The sequence below is a fragment of the Emydura macquarii genome, unplaced genomic scaffold, assembly GCF_026122565.2.
Source record: "Emydura macquarii macquarii isolate MOO-44397 ecotype Brisbane River unplaced genomic scaffold, CSIRO-AGI_Emac_v2 contig_573, whole genome shotgun sequence".
Taxonomy (NCBI): domain Eukaryota; kingdom Metazoa; phylum Chordata; order Testudines; family Chelidae; genus Emydura; species Emydura macquarii.
This window is the reverse complement of record NW_027130710.1, coordinates 1,105,608-1,123,411: the sequence shown is the minus strand read 5'-3', so window position 1 is coordinate 1,123,411 and position 17,804 is coordinate 1,105,608. Positions and strand designations below refer to the sequence as shown.

Here is a 17,804-nt window from a genome sequence, read left to right as displayed (position 1 = left end):
CCGGCCACCAGAGGGCTCCGCGCCCAACACCCGCCAGCGGACACGCACGGAGCCATAGCGCCCCCTGGTGGCTGGGAGGGCAGGGGGGGGCTGCGTTGCCGGCCGCGGGTTCAAGCCCCGGCTCCCCGGCCCGGCCCGGCCCCGCCTGGCGCAGGGGGGTTAGGAGCGGGGCGCAGGGGGTTGGGAGCCCTGGCTCCGACACTCCAGCTGCAGCCGTTAAAAGGAGGCCAGGAGCAATGATCCTTCAAATTGCCACATCTGTATAATCTGCCTTTTATTTTCTGCTTCATGAACTTTTATTTCCTATTATTTATTCACCTCCCCCCCCCCCCCGCGCCTCTCGTCGGGATTCGCTGCGCCCCCCCCCGCCCCCGCACCTGGCGGCTCCGGGCCCCGTGATGAATGGCCCCCCCCGGGGGGAAGGGGGGAACCAGAGCGTGGAAACAAAGAGCGAAAAGGGGGGGGGGGCCGGCCCGGGGGGGTCAGACAGGCGCAGCCAGGGGGAGGGGGCCGCAGGGGGGAGGGGCACAGGGGCGTCGGTGTTGTGGGGGCTTGCGGGGAGCACGGGGAGGGTCCGGGGTGCACGGGGGACGCTGGGGTGCAGGATTGGGGGGTGCAGGTGTGGGGGGCATACAGCGGTTTGGGGGTGCAGCGTGCTGGGGGGGGCAAGTTTGAAGAGGATGCCCCCCTCCGGAGGGGAACGGATGCAGGCAGCCCCAGCCGCGGAGAATCATAGCGTCCCCCCCGCCAGCTGGGCTGGGGGGCTGGCCCCACGGTATGGCCGCTCTCTCTGCCCAGCTCTTGCCCCAGGAGGCCTGTGCTCCCCCTCCACCCCCCAGCTGTCCTCCCCCAGTGCAGGCTGCAAATGCCCGAGCGCCCTCCTCCCCCCCACGCCTGGCCCCCCCGCTCCGCCAGCCACCCCATTGCCCCCCGTTCTAGCACCCCCCACCCCCATCCTCCAGCGATTGCTCAGCGGCACCGCCCGGCGCCAGGGTGAAGACGAGCAACTCAGACACTGGGATCAGGCTCCCCCCTGGAGAACGATGGACGTGGGGAGCCTGATCCTAACTCCCCTAGGCTTATGCATGTGGGTTGCACCACTGAACCCACTGTCAAGTCTGGGGACCCTGGCTGCTTCAGGGGGTGCTAAAGAGGCGCAAACCGTGAGTGCCTGGGAGCAGCTCGGGGCCCACATGTGCTGCTTTAAATCCCCAGCTCCCGGAGCCCCGTGAATGCGGGAGACTCTCTCCTTTTGCTTAAGAAGAAAAGTAAGTGTCCGGCCTTCGTGGCTGGGGAGAAAAGCTGGGAAAACGGGACTCCTGGGACCCCAGAAAGTGAAGGCCAAAGCGACTCCCCACATTATTTTGAACATCTCAGGATTTGGAGGAGGAGGAGGCGACATGACCCACGCCTGGCTAGCGTGGCTTCCTGCTGGGTTTGTGCGAAGCACATCCCAGCCTCACTCCTCTTTTTACACCGAAGCTGGCATGGCAAACCGGTTCCGCAAGCAAGCGTTTCGCCATAAACTCGAGCGGCGGGGGAAGAAGAGCCACGCATGCAAAGGGCCTGAACTGTGATTCATTCCCGGCTGGACATTTTTTTTAAATTTAGCAAATACATTTTGAAGCAGGTTATTTTCCTTACAACTTGGAATTCGCCAGAAGTTTTTCAAGCGTTTTATCGCTAGCACGACATAATGAAATCCTTGCTTTATCAGACGCCTGCCTGCCTCTTGGCAGTTATGGGGTGGGAGAAGGAACGCATTGTCACTGGATCCGGGAAGTTTGTTTTGTTTTTTAATTTAGAGCGAGTTAAAAAAAATAAAAAAAACAAAGCTTCCTGGCTGTAAAGGGAGTGAGTGTGCAGCTGCCTCTGGGGTGGGGCAGGGCAGCTTTTTACACAGAGCTCCAGCACCTGGTGATCAGATGCAGCTACCTCTGAGGAGGAGCACGGCAGCTGCTTGTGTCTCTTGTGGTTAAGGCCGCCCAAGATCTGGCCTGTGTGACAGACGCCCTGTGTGACTGCACTAATACAGACAGGCCCTTGGCCCGTGTCCTACGGGAGGCCAGCCCAGAGCAGTGCGTCTCCCCACCATTTTTCGGGTGGCCTCAGGGTGCGTTCCAGGTTTGGATGCAGCGACTGCGTGCGTCAGGACACTAGCAAAGGCGGAGGCGCTCTGTGAGCGGGAAGGCCCCTGGCTGACCTGCCGGGTGGACAGGTGAGTGGGGGGCAGCTGGGGGGAGTTCCTTGTTCTGCCCTGCAGAGCAGCTGCCCTGAGCCACCTGGGAGTGGGCTGATTGCAGGTGGGGGGGGGGGGGGAGAACTGCAGCTCAAGGCGGGGGCGGGGGGTCACTTGCACGGTGGCAGAGGGCAGGTGCCTGCAAGGGCCCTGGAGTGAATCCAGAGGGAGGCAGGTGTAAATGGGACCCCAGGTGCTGGCAGGCAGGGAGGGGTGTGGACCCCAAGGCAGACACGCGGGGGGGGGGAGTCACTTACCTTGGCCCTGCAGTCCGGCGGTGGATGGTGTTGCTGGGAGCAGAGAGCCGGGGCTTGTTCGCCCTGCGGGGGCTGATTACAACAAGCCCCGGGGTTTGGGTCAGGTGAAACCGGGCAGGGGCGGGGGCGGGGGCGGGGGCGGGGGCATCCTTGCCCCACCCTCCCTCCCCAGCTGCTCGTGACCGCATAGGCGCCCCCAGGTGGCCGCAGGCCAGAACCATGGGCCTAGGTGATCACAGAGGGGCCCCTCTGCCCTGCGGATCCAGGATGCTTCCAGCCTGGGCCTGCCACTGAATCGACCCGGGCCTCAGTTTACCAGTCGGTAAAATGGGGCTAATCAGTTTTCCATTCCTCCCTTGTCTGTTTAGGGCCCGTCTCTCACGCTGTGTTTGTACAACCCCAAACGCAGGCTCAGCTGGGAGCCGTAGGTCCTACCATAAACACAAGCAATCCTAACATGCCTTCTTGCACACACACACACACACACACCGCGGGATAAGATCAAGCACTTTTCCGCCATTGCTCTCAAAGCGCTTCGCCGGGGAGGGCAGCGGCCTGATCCTCATGCTACGGACGGGGAAACTGAGGCACAGGGCGAGGGAATGACTTGCCCAAGGTCACCCAGCAGGCCAACAGGAGAGCTGGGACGAGAACCCAGGTCTCATTTTAGCCTTTTCCAAAAGGTCCAGTCCCTGGAAAAGCTTCTTTCGCCAAAGAGTTGTTCCCACCCCCCCCAAAAGAAATCCCTTGACCCTTTTCAGTCATTCTCAGCAGGCAGATCAAGCTCTCCTCCCCTGCCACGGGCATGCCAGCAGTGTTCACGGCACGCCGTCTAAATCTGCGATAAAGGTAACGGGCTGGGAGAGAGAGACCTGTCATATTTTATCGCCGCAGACCATAAAACACGAACAGCCAGGAGGGGTTCACCTCGCCCAGCTGCTCTGGGCGGCGTCTCTCCTGTCCGAGGCGTGTTCCCAGGCAGGGCGCCTCGTCGTGCTGAAAGCCCAGAGATCAGCAAATCAAAATCCTTCCGTGCGCTGCGCCTCCCTGCAGAGGTAGGCTTGTCTAGTGGTTAGAGATTCAGAGCGTCCAAGGCCAGAAAGAAGCATCTAGAGTGACCTTCCTGTATTGCACCGGCCAGAGAGCTGCTCCCCCTCCCCGGCTCATTCTTTGGTAGCAAAACGTCCAGGCTTCATTTAAAAATTGCCAGGGCTGGAGAATCCACCAAGACCCTTGGTAAATTGTTCCCAGGGTTCATTACGCTCCCTGTTAAACATTCACATCTTCGGCCCTGGCTGAATTTGTCTCGCTTCACCCTCCAGCCATTGGAGTGTGGTAGATGATGGAGGAGCCTGTTATTAAATGGCTGTTGCCCGTACAGGTGCTGACAGTCTGGGATCAACCCCCCCCTTGACTTTCTCTTTGTTCAATTCCTGGCTTTCCCGTGGACCCCCTGTGTGAGGTTGGCCCAGTCACTCCGGACTAGATTTTAAAGCCAGTCAGGCGTCTAACTGCCACTGATTTCACTGGTGTCGTCTTCACCGTGGCGCCTGACGGGGCCCGCTGAGCAATCACTGGGGCACAGGGATGTGGGGGGGGGAATGCTAGAACGGGGGGAACGGGCCTGTCTCTTGCCCGGTGGCGGCGTGTCAGCGCTGGTGATTTTAATCCCGTATCGCGTGGATTTCCCCCAGATGCCCGTGATTTCAAATTGCAGCGTGAAGTCCATTTCCAGCCCTCGTGGCTGCCCCCCAAAGACTTGAAAATGTGACCCCCCCCCCCCCCCCCACCAAGGCTGCAGCCCCAGACAGCCCCACGTGTATGATTAGTTCTAAACCTGATTTTTTAAGCCAATGCCGTGAGTTGTGAACGCTCAGGGCTGGCCAGGGTGTGTTTGCACAGTTCCCCACACCCCAGCCAGGCCCAGCCCAGGGCATCTGTAGCAATGGATTGTTACAGGCAACCCCCTGGGAAAACCACCCACGGAGGAGCTCAGAGAGGAAAGATGGGGGGGGCGGGGTGTCTTTATTCCACTTGCCTTAGTTTCCCCACCTTCGCTGCAGAGCCAGGCAGCTTCTCCTGGGGATGCAGCCACACAACCAACTGCGGAAAGTGACCGGGCCTGAAACTGACCAGCCTTCAAGGCTCAGATCGCCCCCGGGTCTGGGGGTCTCTAAATCAGGCAGCCTTGAAATTCTCGGCCCAGCCTGGGGGCAGCCCCTGGGTTTTTCTTCACCCCTCGTGGAGCCAACGCTCCATCTGCCGTCCTTGGGCGCCTTGTCAGGTGTCAGCAGGGCCTGCCGCTCAGACGGGTTCCCCGCTACTCAGACGAGGCGGCTGCTTCTCCCCTTTGGCTGTTGCATACATTTGGGGCTGGATGCCCAATCCTTTCTCCGCAGGACAGGGGTGGGGTGAGCCCCCCCCCCCAGCCAGCCACTGCCCCCAACCTTCACCACTGTGCCCCAGCCGGTGCCCGAAACTGGGGAGCTGGGGCCATGGCTTTGCCCTGTGCCTGGGGCCAGCGTCTGCTCCGTACTGCCCTGGACTGGGCCGGAACCGGTGGCTGGCTGGGGCAGGCCGTGGGGTTGAGGCTGCAGGGAGTGGAGGAGGGATCAATTAAAGCCTGGTTTTGGCGGCGAGATCAGGGGGCAAAGCTGCCTGGCCGGAGGAAGGGGCTCCCCACCCCAGGCCCCACCAACCTCTGTGCTGTGGGGCTGCCTCTCCCGCGGCCGGGAGCTGCCGCCTGTGGAGGCCACGTGGCTCTGGCCGCCCGTGTGGGCACCGTGGCTGGCTACAGCGTGGGGGCGCTGGGATCCTAGTCCTGTCTCCGCAGGGGCTGGTGGCCTCAGGCCTGGGGAAGCTACGGGAGCTTCTCTGTTGAGGCTGCGGGTCTCAGCCAAACCCTGGGGTTCCTTTGATCTCTTCAGGGCCCAGCTGGTGCTGCGTAGGGGCTAACCCCCCCGGGGGCTCCCTCTGGCTCGTGGGCGTCGCTGCACCTGGCCGGACAGATTTCCTGGTCTCTGCGCCTCCGGCAGCCTCCCAGCCCATCCCAGCGTCCACCCTTCCTCCCCGGGTACCACAGCGCTCCTCTTCAAACGCTCTGCCTAGCCCCACGCTCTCCCCAACCACTGCCCCACAGAGCCCCCTGCAGGGGCAGCCCCCCCGATCCCTGCCCCAGAGGGTCGGGACAGATACACCCCCACACGCTGCTGATGGCTCGCACCGGCACGCCAGGACAACGGGTTTATTGAACCTTTAATAAAAAGCAGGAGCATCCAAAGGGGGGGGGGGGAGAAAGGAGAAAGAGCAAGAGTTTGGGGGGGGGGGCAGCCCCAGGCCCCACCCTGGGGAGGGGGCGAAGGTATAGTCTATACACAAGCAAGGGGAGGCTGGGGTGAAGAATTGTGCACCTGGCGCTGGGTGCGGCCCCCGGGGGGGTTTGGATGCCTGTCATGCAGCGCCGGGGGGGGGGGGGGGGGGCGCTGGTGCTGCCCCCAGGGGCGGGATCAGGCTGTCAGCACGGGGTCCTCCCCACTGCCCCGGGACCCTGCCCCTCCCCAGCCACCGGCAAAAAAGCCAGGCCCCGGCCCGGCAGCTCCCAGGCCCCGATCCTCAGTGGGAGCCAGGCGGGAGCCGAGGGTCCCGTGGGCAGCCCAGCATGGCTGGGCAGCCAGCGAGAGGAGAGAACAGAGCCAGCGGGGAAACGGGGCCAGGGAAAAACACGGGAGCAGCAGCCCAGCAGGGCCCTCGCCCCAGAGCCGGACCCCAGGCCACGGGGCGGCTACGGCTGAAGGGACAGAGATCTCCAGATAGGGCACTGGCGGGGACAGATAGATAGAGGGGGTATGGGCCCAGACTGATGGGGGCATTGGGACAAACAGACGGACGGGGATACAGCAAGAGACAGACAGATCGTTCTGATCTGGATCTCTAGCGGTCACGTGAAGACCCCAAGTCCTTTCTCAAGCCCCAGTTGGCTGGGGGAGGGGGGGGTCGTCTCTAGCCCAGGGGCAGGACAGGCCCAGAGACGCTGCCCTAAATCCCTGGTGCTCAGGGGCGTCCTCATGGCGGGTGCCCCCTGCCCATCCCCCTCCCCGGTGGAGCCACGTCGCCCGCCTGCCCCCTCCCCGTGTTCCCACGAGGCCATTGCGCCCGCCGCTGTGGTGCTGCCGGTGCCTCCCGGCGGCCGTGTCTCTCCCCTCCCCGCGGGCATCCGGGGCCGGCGCCGCTCTCTCTCCGGGTAATAAATAACAAGCCCTTTGGCTGGCTGCCCCGGGCCCGGCCGGGGGTCCCGGGTCGTGGCTCCCACGGCAGCTACAGGTGGTCGTAGGCGGTGGCGGCTGCGGGGGGCGCGGGGGCCCTCGAGGCAGAACTGTAATAATACGGGGAACCTGGGCAGGACCAACAGTGCCCGTTAGAGGGGAACGCCAGTCTGCCCCCCCAGAATTAGCCATTCACACGGGACATCACAGCTTAACCCCCCCCCCCCACACACACACACTGGGCCCATCTCCCACCCGCCAGGCCTCACGGCCACAAGGAGAAGGACGTGGCCGGTGCCCCGGGACCTGGTCCTGACTCTACCACTGGCCTGCTGGGGGACCCTGGGCAAGGCGCTGTCCCCCTTGGTGCCTCAGTTTCCCCTCTCATCTTTGTAGGCTGTGCGCTCTCTGGAGCAGGTGGTGGGTCTGGGCGGCACCCGGCCCGACGGGGCCCCACTCTCGGGCAGGGTCTGGGCACACCTTCCCCCCGCCCCCGCCACGGAGCGCCCCCCGTCCCGCGCCCGGCACTCACTCAGCAGGCTGGAGTTGGGGAAACGCCAGGCCTCGCCGTAGGTGGAATAGGGGGAATGGCTGTAGGCGTTCGCCGAGTAATCGCTGCCTGCTGGGGACAGAACGAGGAGTCAGCGCCTGCGGCCCCCGGGGGGGGCTCAGCCAGAGAGCAGGGGATGGGCCCTCCATGCCCTCACCCCACGTGACGCCGGGAGCTCCGGGCCGCTCCCCACTCCACGGCCCCCGGTGACCCCGCAGCCAAGACAGCGGGTGGGCTGGAGGTGTGTGGGGCTAGACAGACAGACAGACGGGGATGGATGCGCACAGCGGCCCCTGCCAATCGCTCTGATCAGTCGGTCCATGCCCAGCCTTTCCCTGGCACCGGCTGGGGGAAGCCCCGAGCGAGGCGCTTGGTTCTCTGGAGGGCTCAGCGGGCCGGGGGCCTGGTGGGCCGTGGGTGGGGGGGGAAGGAACCGACCTGAAGGGGCGCACACGCCGTCAAACCAAATCCTCCCCCCCTCCTCCTCCCCCCGGCCTGTGCGCGCCAATCTCATTTCACGCTCCAGGAGAGGGGCTGGGGCGGCCCGGGTGGCTCTGGATTCTCAACGCTGCATTAAACACATCTCCAGGGTAACACGGCAACAAGCCAGTTCAGCATGTTCCCGGCCCAGGGGAGCCGCAGCTACCTGGGCCACGGCCCACGGAGATTAACCCTTCGCAGGCAGCTGGCTGCATCACCGGGGCGCTTCCCCCTTGGTTCCCAGCGCCCCGTCCCCCTCACCTCATTTCTTAGCATCAGGGTGGTACGGGGAGGGGTGGGTCCACCCCCCCCCCCCCACCTGCTATGCACACGCAGGCATCCCCCGGCCCCACACCACAGCTCCTCCCAGCTCCCCGGAGCCGAAACTCACAGCTAGAGCGGATGGAAGGGGAGAATCCTGGGTTTTGCATTGCAGACAAAGACAGCTGCAAAACTGATCTGGGGAAAGAACCCAGGAGTCCTGGCCCCAGCCCCCTGCTCTAACCCCTTGACCCCCCCCTGGCTTCTCAGAGCTGGGGACAGGACCTAGGAGTCCTGGCCCCAGCCCCCCCGCTCTAACCACTAGACCCCACTGCCCTCCCAGAGCTGAGGACAGAACCCAGGAGTCCTGGCTTCTAATCACCCCGCCTGCTCTAACCCCCTCACACGCTGTATCCCCGAGCCCAGGCTCCCCCCACCACCGCTCGGCCAGTGCTCCTCACTCCTGACCCGTAGGCCCATCCTTCCCATGGGAGCTGCCTGGCACCGAGGGGCCCCCTGCCAACTATCCCGGGGCTTCCCCTTCTCCTGCAGGTGGGCACGGGCCCTTCCTGGGACAGTCACTGGCTGGCAGCGCCCGCTGCCCCCCTGTCCCCACTGCCCCTTGCCCCGGCAGCCCCTTCGCCCTCCCCGGCCCTACCTGCCACCATGCCGGCGATGGCGGAGGAGGCGTAGCTGCCCTGCCCGCTGGTGGGGATGTGCGGGGGGTAGCCGGGCAGGGTGGAGCCGACCATCTCACGCCCTGCAAGGGAAAGGAACAGCAGGTGAAAAGCGGGGACCTCCGAGGGGGCAGGAGGCAGCCCCCACGAACCCCCAGCCCAGCCGGCGTGGGTGGGGGGGGGGGGCTGAGCCTGGCATCAGCCTGCCAGGGAGCCGTGCAGACATCAGCGACCCAGCTGGGCATCCACCTCGGGATGTGCAGGCGTGATCCTCCGGCCAGGCTGAGGATCTCCCGCTGGGATCTCCCTGGGGATCCTCCACCCAGCTGAGGAATGGACATTGCCGAACTCTACCCACTTACCGACCTGCAGGATCTCCCTGGGGGGGATCTAGTACCTACCTAGGGATCCACCCGCCTGCTGACCTGGGGGAGCTTTTCCTCTGTCTCTGCTCTCCCTTTCCTGCAGCCGGTGCCTGTCTGGGCCGGCCCACACCTGGCCGGCGTTGTAGGGCCAGGGCGCCGTTGCTGTTCTCCAGCCCCTTTGCGCTCTCCTGGCAGACCCCCCCCCCCCCACACACACACACGGGCTCCTCACGCCCCTGGCTCCCTCCGTTAGTCCCTGACGGGTCCAGGGGGCTGTGGCTGCGCTAACGAGACAGGAGCGCTTCGCTGAATGCGCGCCGCGTTCCACAGTCCAGACAGACGCTAAGGGGTTAACTGGACCTCGCCCCCCGCCCACTTGCCCCCCGTACCTGGAGATCCCCACTTGTCTGTCTAACCTGCTTCTCGCTGGGTGCCGGCAAGGCAAACGCTTGCCCCGGGCGCCCCACGGCCCCGCTGACAGAGCCAACGGTCCAAACACGCGCACAGAGGATGACTGTCCCCCCTTTACAGCAGGGGGGGGGAAACCGAGGCACGGAGCGTGGCAGGGACTAACCCCAGGCAGTCAGTGGCAGAGCTGGGCTTTGAACCCAGGCGTCCTGCGGCTAAGCTCAGTGCCCTAAAGCGCCAGGCTGAGATGACCCCGGCCAGCCCTGCCCGGCTGGGGCTGCCACCGAGCTCCATGCCCGCCCGCCCAGCTGCCCGTCCTACCCAGGCTTCGGGGTGTGTCCCCAACTTGCCCTGGCCACCCCGTCAGTGACCCCTGCTGCCCCCCCGGGCCGGGCAGGCGGGCGCCGGCTCTGAGATGGCGACGTAGCTGCCACCCAGGGGCGGGGGGGGGGGGCGCCAGGGGATCCAGTCTTCAGTCGGGAGCTCTGTCGCTGGTTGAGGCCTGGAATCCTCCCCCCGCCCTCCCGAGGGGGACCCACGGCCCGTAACGCCCCTCCCCCTGGGATCGGCACAGCTGGCAGGTTGCCAAGGGACCTGCAACCTGACCTCCCACCCGTCACCCTCCAGCGAGCCGAGACCCAGCCATTTCCTCTCCCCTGGCCAAGAGCGGGGAGGCCTCTGGGCCAGAGCCGGCTCGGCGGGTCCCCTGCTTTCCAGGGAGCCCGGCAAGCCTGTTCCACCCCTGCCCCCTCGAGGACCGGATCAGAACCCCAGAACCGAGCCCCGCGGGGATGGGAGAGGGCAGTCCCAATCCAGAGCAGTTAGCCTGTGGAACTCTCTGCCACTGGGGCCAGGCAGGTTCTGAGGCAGAGGAGACCCGGATGGATGAATGGGGGCCTGTCCCAGGACGTGAGCCGGCCACGGCCTGACGGGGTCAGAGAGAAACGTCCCCTGGGGGCCAGAGATTCCAGAATTGCCCATCTGTGAGGGGGGGCCCATGCGAGACAAAACCCCAGGAGGATGGGTCTGGTTCTGATCTGGTGCTGCAGCCTCTGCCCCCAGAGAATGGCCCAAACCGCCCCAAATCTTGGGCGGCCTCAGAGCCTGGAGTTCTAGTCCCTTCGCGTGTCAGGCCCCGGGGCCAGGCAGCTGCCCCTCCGCTGGGCCAGTCTGCTGCTGGAGAATCGCCGTTCCCCACGAGCAGTGCAGGGCCAGGGACACACAGTTGAGGAGCAGGGCTCTCCCAGGCCTGGGGGAAGGAGACAAGCTGTGGGTGGGGGGCGTGGAGGGGGCGGGCAGGGCTCCAGGCCTGGCTGGGGAGCTGCACGTGAGCAGCGTTTGGACTCCAGCCTGGCGGGAAGCGGAACAAAAGGACCATTGAGAAGGCAGGAGAGGTGCCAAGGCCTTTGATCTCAGGCCAAGGCGGAAGGGGAGGGGGCGGTTCGGATCCGGCAGCGAAGGGGTTAATGGGCCCTAAAGATGCACATGGGAGGGGCTAAGGCAGAACCCCAAGGGCACCATGGGGGGTTCCGCTCCAGAACCACTGCCCGGTTCCTGCAGGGAACCCAGAAGCCGGTCACCCATGGAGCCCATTTATCCAGCCCCCAGCACCAGCTGGACCCCCGAACGCACTGGGCCAGCTGGGTTCTGGAGGGAGCCTAGAACCTGGCCTCACTCGAGAACCCACCCGGGAGCTGTCTTCTCAAAGGGGGGGCCTGTGGACTCAAACTCTCACCTGTCCCCCCCCCCAAGCGAGTCTGGAACCCGGCCCCATTCTGGATGCAGTCTAGAACCCACACCCCCTGACAACTGCCGGGGGTGGTCTGGAACCCCAATCTGTCCTATCAACTGGGGACTGGAGCCCCCGATCCAGAACCCGCCTCACAGGCGGGGCTCTAGAGCGAGTCTAGAACACGGGCCGTTCGAGAACCCCAGGGATGGCCCCCGGCCGCTGGCCTGGGCCCCGTGCACGCCGACCCGTACCTGGGGCGAGGCCCTGGCTGGTGAAGGGGCCGTAGATGGCGGAGGAGTGGGGGAAGGCGTTGAAGGGCGGCCCGGGCTGCAGGTCCGAAAAGGCGGCGCTAGGTAAAGAGGAAGGGGTGGAGCTGGCCCTGGAGGCCTCGGGGGTCTCCTGCTTTACAAGGAAGGGGGGGTGGGAGTCTGGGGGGGCGGGAGGGGGGGGTGAAAAAAAAAAAAAAAAAGACGAAATGAAATGAAAAGGAGAGGAAATGATCACGCCGACGCCCAGCTGGGGGCTCCTAGAGGGATCACGGCGGGGGTGCGAACCCCTGCCCTGCAGGCCCCCTTCTCTCCCCCACGCTCAGCACCCCACTGGTGGGGCAGGGGCAGCCGGCAGCGCCAAGGGCCGGGCTGGCTCAAGTGGGGCTGGCTCTGTGCAGTGGGGGGGGGGAGTGGGGAGCAGGGCTATGTAATAACAGGGGGGCAGGGCCATGGACTGGTCCTGGGAGGGTTGTGCTGGGGGGAGGGGGGCGGCCATGTGTTGTAGGGCTGCCACTGCTGTGTGGTGGGGGGAACGGGGCAGGGCAGTGCCGTGTGCGCGCAGTGGGGCAGAGCTGTGCCGTGGGGCGCAGGGCGGTGCCGTGGGGGTCGCTGTGGGGCGCAGGTCAAGGTCCCAATAGAAACTGCAGCTCCATATTTGTCTTCCCCAGAGGTTGTTTCCCTGGGGGGCGCAGGGCGGGGGTGAGGGCCGGCTCTGCGGGGGAGGGACCGAGCTGGGAGCACCCTCCGCAGGCCCCCCCCCCCATACAGCAGGGTCCCGGCGGGTGCTGGCCCTGTGGCCCCCGACCCCCTGGCATCTCCCCACGCCCGCTCCAGGCGAGTGCAGCAGCTCCCCCCGCCCACCCGAGGGCCAGCACTTACCCGTCACGGCCGCGTACGGCTGGGGGGCGGCCAGGCCGCGGCCGAGCGGGGTGGTGGAGGGGGTCAGCGCGGCCTTGCCCTCGTCCAGCGAGCTGCCCAGCAGGGCCAGCGGGTAGAGACCCTGGGGCGAGGGGGCAACGGACAGGTCAGCAACCCCTGGTGAGTTCAGCCCCCCCAAGACTCCCTGAGACCCCCCCCGGGGCACCCCAATACTACTCATCCCCTCCCCCATACTGCTCAGCCCCTGAGGCACCCCAATACTGCTCATCCCCTCCCCCGTACTGCTCCACCCCCCGCTGGGACCCCCCCCCCGATACCATCACCCCCTCGACATCACTCACCCCCCCATCCTCCCGCCATTGCTCAGAAGCGACACAGACCTGCTCGCCCTTGGCGTGGCCGGAGGCAGCGTAGGTCTCGGGGTAGTGCTGTCGCTCGAAGGGGCACTCCAGCGGCTCCAGGGGGGGCTGGCCGAAGGCTTCGGGGCGCAGGTGCTTCCGGGAGGTGCTGGCGCTGCTCTGGGAGTCCATGCTGAGCCGGCAGCTCTCCGGGTCGCCTGCCGGGCGAAGCAGCCGTGAGACCCCACCGCTGGCCACGCCAAGGGCCTGATGCCCCCCTTGTCCCCCAGCCACGGGCATGGCCAGCGCCTGACCAGCCCCCCAGCCCTGCCACCCATCCAGACTCCCACTGCCAGCCTCTGGGTCCTCCAGGCCTGGCCAGCAGCTCTAGGGATGCCCGGGCATCACACGGCAACCTGGCAGAGTCTGCGATGACCACGTTGTGGCCCTGGGCTGGGCAGAGGAGACCGGGTCTCTGTCACCGGCCTGGAGTGTTTGTGCCCATCCCCGTGGTATCTGACCCCTCTGTACCAATCTGCTGCCAGCCCGGCCCCAGAGAGCCCCCCGCCCCCCGCCCCCCATCCCGCTCCCTGGCACCATCCCGACCCCGCTCACTGTCGTCCATCTTCCTCTTGCTGTCGCTGCTGGGCTGGGCGATGCCCAGGAGCCCGTTGATGGAGTACGCGGAGCCCAGCGAGTCTGACTGGGGCGACTCAGGGGGGGTGACGGCCGAGCTGGGGACTGAAAACACACACACACGTCCCCCCCCACCCCAGGTCAGCGAGCGCTGGAGCGAGAGCCGGGGCAGGCCCGGAGCCGGGGCCCGGAGCCACGCGGCGCTGGGTTGTGCCACCAGCCCCGAAGGTGGGCAAGGCTGGGCGTCCCAGCAGCATCATCCCTTGTGCACCGGTGGCTCTGAGACAGCCGCCGCCAGGGGTGCAGACTTGCGGCGGGAGAGCTGGGAGTTCTCACCCGGATGCCAGCATCCCTTCTCTGTGCCTCAGTTTCCCTGTCTGAGGGCAACGGCACAGGATGGTCAAAAAAAGTGGAGGGCGTTTTCCGCAAAGAATTTCGATTTTTTTCCCCCAGCGGCAATTCAAAGGCTGAAAAATGTCAGGCAAAACCTGAACATTTTCTATGTGGCAATGCTGCCCCCATACCTTCTGGGAGTTGTAGTTCTGGTGCTTCGTGCCCCCAGTCTCTCCTATAGGCCAGGATTCCTGGTGAGACTACATCTCCCATGATGCACCGTGCAAGCAGCGCGGCTGGGCCCGTGGGGCATCATGGGAGTTGTAGTCAGCTGGGAAGCCCAGCCCATAGAGGAGAACAGTGATAGGGGGCAACCAAACAACAACTCCCATGAGGCACCGGGGCGGCATTTCTGAATAGAAATATTTCAGTTTTGGTGCATTTGAGGGACGGGGGGGGATCGAAAAAAAAATCAAGATTTTTTTCTGCAGGAAACAGAGGCTTTTCATGAAAACCCCGAGTCTCTATCGAAATACAGGTTAGACGGGGAAAAAAGGCGTCTGCAGGAGGGCTAGTTGCCCTGTTTCTGTAGCCCACGGCAGGGCCAGCTGAGCCCATCTAGGGACTGGGCCACGCAGAGGTTCATGAGTAGAGCTGGGAGGAATTTTTTGGTCAAAATGTTTCCGGGGGCAAGAAACAAATGCAGACCAAGGGCTCCAGAAACATTTCGCCATTGAAATGGTTGTTTGGGGAAAGAAACCAAGAAGATTTGGGGGGCAAAAGAAATTTCAGGGGGGGGCGTTTTTTGGTTTGAAATGACTTTTTGTTTCAAAACGGCCTTGGACGCGCTGTTTGCAAATTCAGAAATGCGCAAAACTGCTCACCACTGAAACACGGCCTTTCACTCAACCCCAAGCCGCTCCCCCATGCCCCCCGGCTTTTTGATCCCCCCCCCCCCCGACATTTCAGCCCCACCCCACATTTTTTTTTTTTTTTTTTTTTTTTAACTTTTTAAATGGCCTGGGATTTTTTTTTAAATCCATTGTTTGCCCAGCCCTGCTACTGCCTAGAAGCTAACGGGGGCTAGTGTAGTGGGGTGTCTTTTGAGATCAGTGAGTTCAGTCCCCACTCCGCTTCAGGGCGGGACAGTGCTGAATTTTGCCTTTGCCTTAGAGGCAGATCTTGCGGCCCGGGGAATCGCTGGAAGGCCCAGCCGCCATACCAGACCCAGTGCCGGAACTTACTCAGGCTGTGCCCGGGACTCAGAGCTTTGGAGGTCACGCAGTTGTCCATCGGGAGGTTGAATGGTTGCTGGACTTTGGTCCGGATGATTCTGACGGGGAGAAAGGGGCATGAGGGAGATTAAATGGCAGCCGTGGGCACAGGCGTGTCCAGTGTGCAAATTGTGAGACTCGCTGGGCCCAGTCCTGCCCAGGAATTAGGTGAAGGCAGATCCCCTTGACTTCGGGGCGTGGTTTCTAGCACCGATTAGAGGGCGAGTCACCCCTGGGCACAGAGCCAACGCTACATCCTAGGTCCCACGTCAGGCCCCCCTTGCCTGTGGGGCATCTCAAAGTACTTTAGCCCCGTGGGCCGGATGGGGAAACCGAGGCACAGAGCACGGAAAGGGACTCACCCAAGTGGGGCCCAGCCCCTGTGGGATTTAAGTGGTTCCGAGGCGTAATAACTCCCCTCAATCGATGTCAGGCGCCCCCCTGCCCTTCCCATGGGATGGGAGTCCCAGCTAATTGAGGGTGGGAGAATCCCCGATAGATCGGAGGGGGACCTGAGGAGATGGGAGGGGAGATGGATGGGGGTCCCTGTATGGGACATCCCTGCTCTCAGAGTCCCCCTCACCACCCCCGGACCTGTTGATGGAGCTGACGCTGGGCACGGTGTCGTTGTCACAGACGCCCTCGGCCAGCAGGCGGTCGCGGATCTCCCAGGCGAACATGGTGGGGTTCTGCCGCTTGTAGTCCCCGATCTTCTCCACCACCTTGGGGGTGGCCACCTTGGGTTTGGAGCCCCCGATCACGCCGGGTCGTATGCTGCCGGTCTCGTAGTACCTACTCCAATAGAGAAAGCGATAGGGTTACCGGGTAAACCGAGGGAAGCAGAGGGCGGGCCCAGCCGGGGGCACGAGGGCGTAGGGCGTCTATGCTGAATGAGGCAGGGGCTCCTATGGGCTGCCCCAGGTTCTGGATGGGGAAACTGAGGCACAGAGCGGGGAAAGTCTCACGGGGAGTCAGATGGGGAATTTCTAAGTAGTCAGGGAGCATCCAAATGACCCTTCAAGGCCCTGGCCCGCGGGACCGTCCCCAGCCTAGCGTACGCTGCGTGGGTAACTAACGCCCACGCCGCAGAGCCAAGGGCAGGCCCCAAGATCATCATCTCCATTGACGGAGGGGAAACTGAGGCACACAGCAATACAGGGGCAGGCCCAAGGTCACACGGCATCTGGGGCAGAGCCGGGAATTGAACCCACGGCTCTTGAGTACCACATGTCACATTAGGCTCTGCCCAGACAGGCCCTTGTTACTCTCTTGCAGCGGGGCCGTTCCCAGACTGGGTGACAGCCTGCAACGGCGCCAGGCCTGGATCCCTCCCACGGGGGACAGGCTGGGGGCGCTCCGCTGGAGTCAGATGGGGAAACGGGCTGTGGCTGGCCAGGGAGACTGCGGGTGCCCCAGCCCGCCTCCACCGCTCCCACTTCTGCGCTTACCTGCCCAGGATCTTGCTGACGCAGCCGTGGCTGACACGCAGCTGGCGGGAGATGTCGCAGGGCCGCACGCCCTGGTGGGCCAGGTCCACGATGCGCTGCCTGACCACTTCCGGCAGGGGGCGGCCATTCACGAAGGCCCCGCCCAGCTGATTCAACCCGCCGTGCCCTGCCAAGAGACAAAGCCAGCCCCGGGCAGGCCAGGAGAGACCTGGATTACTTAGTGGGTCGCCTACTGCCACTGGAAATAGAGGCTGGTTACACTGGCTTGGCCCGGGCTGTGTGAAAGACCTCCAGGGGCAGGTTCTCTAGCTGCAGCCATGCAAGCAGCAGTCGCATCGCGCTTTCTCCTGGCCTTACACTCCCGGGATCAATGAGATTTTTAGCAAACCTTGGGCTGCTACCAAATGAGAGTCCCGGAGCCAAAAGCAGAGCCAACAATGCCCATGATTTCATTGCATGTCTGGCGATATTGGCTTTTAAGTCCCAGCTCCCGGAGTCATGGGATTACAGGAGAATCTCAGCTGGCTTTTTTTTTTTAAAAGTAAGTTTCTGTCGCCCGTGGTTGGGGAGAAAATGTGACCCCCAGCGTGACCCCAGAAAGCAAATACAAATACCCCCCATTTATTTATTTTCAATCTCATCAGTTGTTTAGCCTGACTCAGGATTTGTGATCTCTTGGCGTTGACAGCCGTGCTAACAGCCTCTGGCCCCAGGGATGGCACAGGCATTTCCCCATGCCAGCCTCACCAGGGATATTATGGTAGCGCCTAGGAGCCTGGTCCGAGATCTGGGCCCCATCGTGCAGATCTCAGGGATAAGGGTTTACGAATTCCCACTGGAGCTATTTTAGGGGGAACTGATCGTGACACCATTATTAAGGTGGCCTGATACTTCCCATCACGAGCCCCTGTTTTCAGTTGCATACCAGTTTAAACATTTGGGGCTGAAAATTTCCAGGCCAGGTGTCTGCCTCCATCTGAAACGATGTGGAAAGTTTCAGCTAAAACGGTTCTGCTGTTTCCAAGAAAAAGACTGTGGGGGCGGGCGGGGAAATACAACGCTTTGCCCATGTTTAAAACGTCTTACAACCCTTTGGTCAAGCAGCTCCAGCGCCTCCATGCTTTGGAGGTAGGACTTGCAATTTGGCGGGAGGGAGGGTCTCCCCGGGGTCAGTGAGGTGCCTTTTGCCAGCCCCATGAAAATTCACTACATTTGGCCTAAAATCTCAGTTCGCACATACTCAGCGGAGACTTGTCAGAGTTTGGCAACTAAATTCTCCAAAGATTCCTGCTGCGCTGAGCGCGCTCCAGCCCCTCACAGCTCCTGCGTGTGACCAGACAGTGCTTGCGCCATCCCCACAGAGCAACCGAGCGTGGCTGCCAGGAGTGAGCAGGAC

At 63.6% G+C, this 17,804-nt stretch overlaps 1 protein-coding gene across 11 annotated transcripts in view; it reads right to left on the bottom strand.

Moving 5' to 3' along the window:
* Positions 1 to 6,063: 6,063 nt before the first annotated feature.
* PAX8 (paired box 8) overlaps positions 6,064 to 17,804 on the bottom strand; it is a 28,172-nt gene continuing 16,431 nt past the window's right edge. For 2 of the 11 annotated variants that reach the window (XM_067540311.1, XM_067540312.1), the window contains exons 3-12: positions 16,409 to 16,616; positions 15,555 to 15,755; positions 14,931 to 15,019; positions 13,324 to 13,458; positions 12,760 to 12,935; positions 12,380 to 12,500; positions 11,483 to 11,659; positions 8,708 to 8,809; positions 7,291 to 7,380; positions 6,064 to 6,887 (exon numbers count right to left, since the gene is read on the bottom strand). In XM_067540311.1, coding sequence (XP_067396412.1) covers positions 6,811 to 6,887; positions 7,291 to 7,380; positions 8,708 to 8,809; positions 11,483 to 11,659; positions 12,380 to 12,500; positions 12,760 to 12,935; positions 13,324 to 13,458; positions 14,931 to 15,019; positions 15,555 to 15,755; positions 16,409 to 16,616 — 1,376 coding nt within the window. In that variant the 3' untranslated portion in view covers positions 6,064 to 6,810. The remainder of the gene's footprint in view (positions 6,888 to 7,290; positions 7,381 to 8,707; positions 8,810 to 11,482; positions 11,660 to 12,379; positions 12,501 to 12,759; positions 12,936 to 13,323; positions 13,459 to 14,930; positions 15,020 to 15,554; positions 15,756 to 16,408; positions 16,617 to 17,804) is intronic. The other 9 variants (XM_067540314.1, XM_067540315.1, XM_067540317.1 and 6 more) reach the window with 9 other exon arrangements.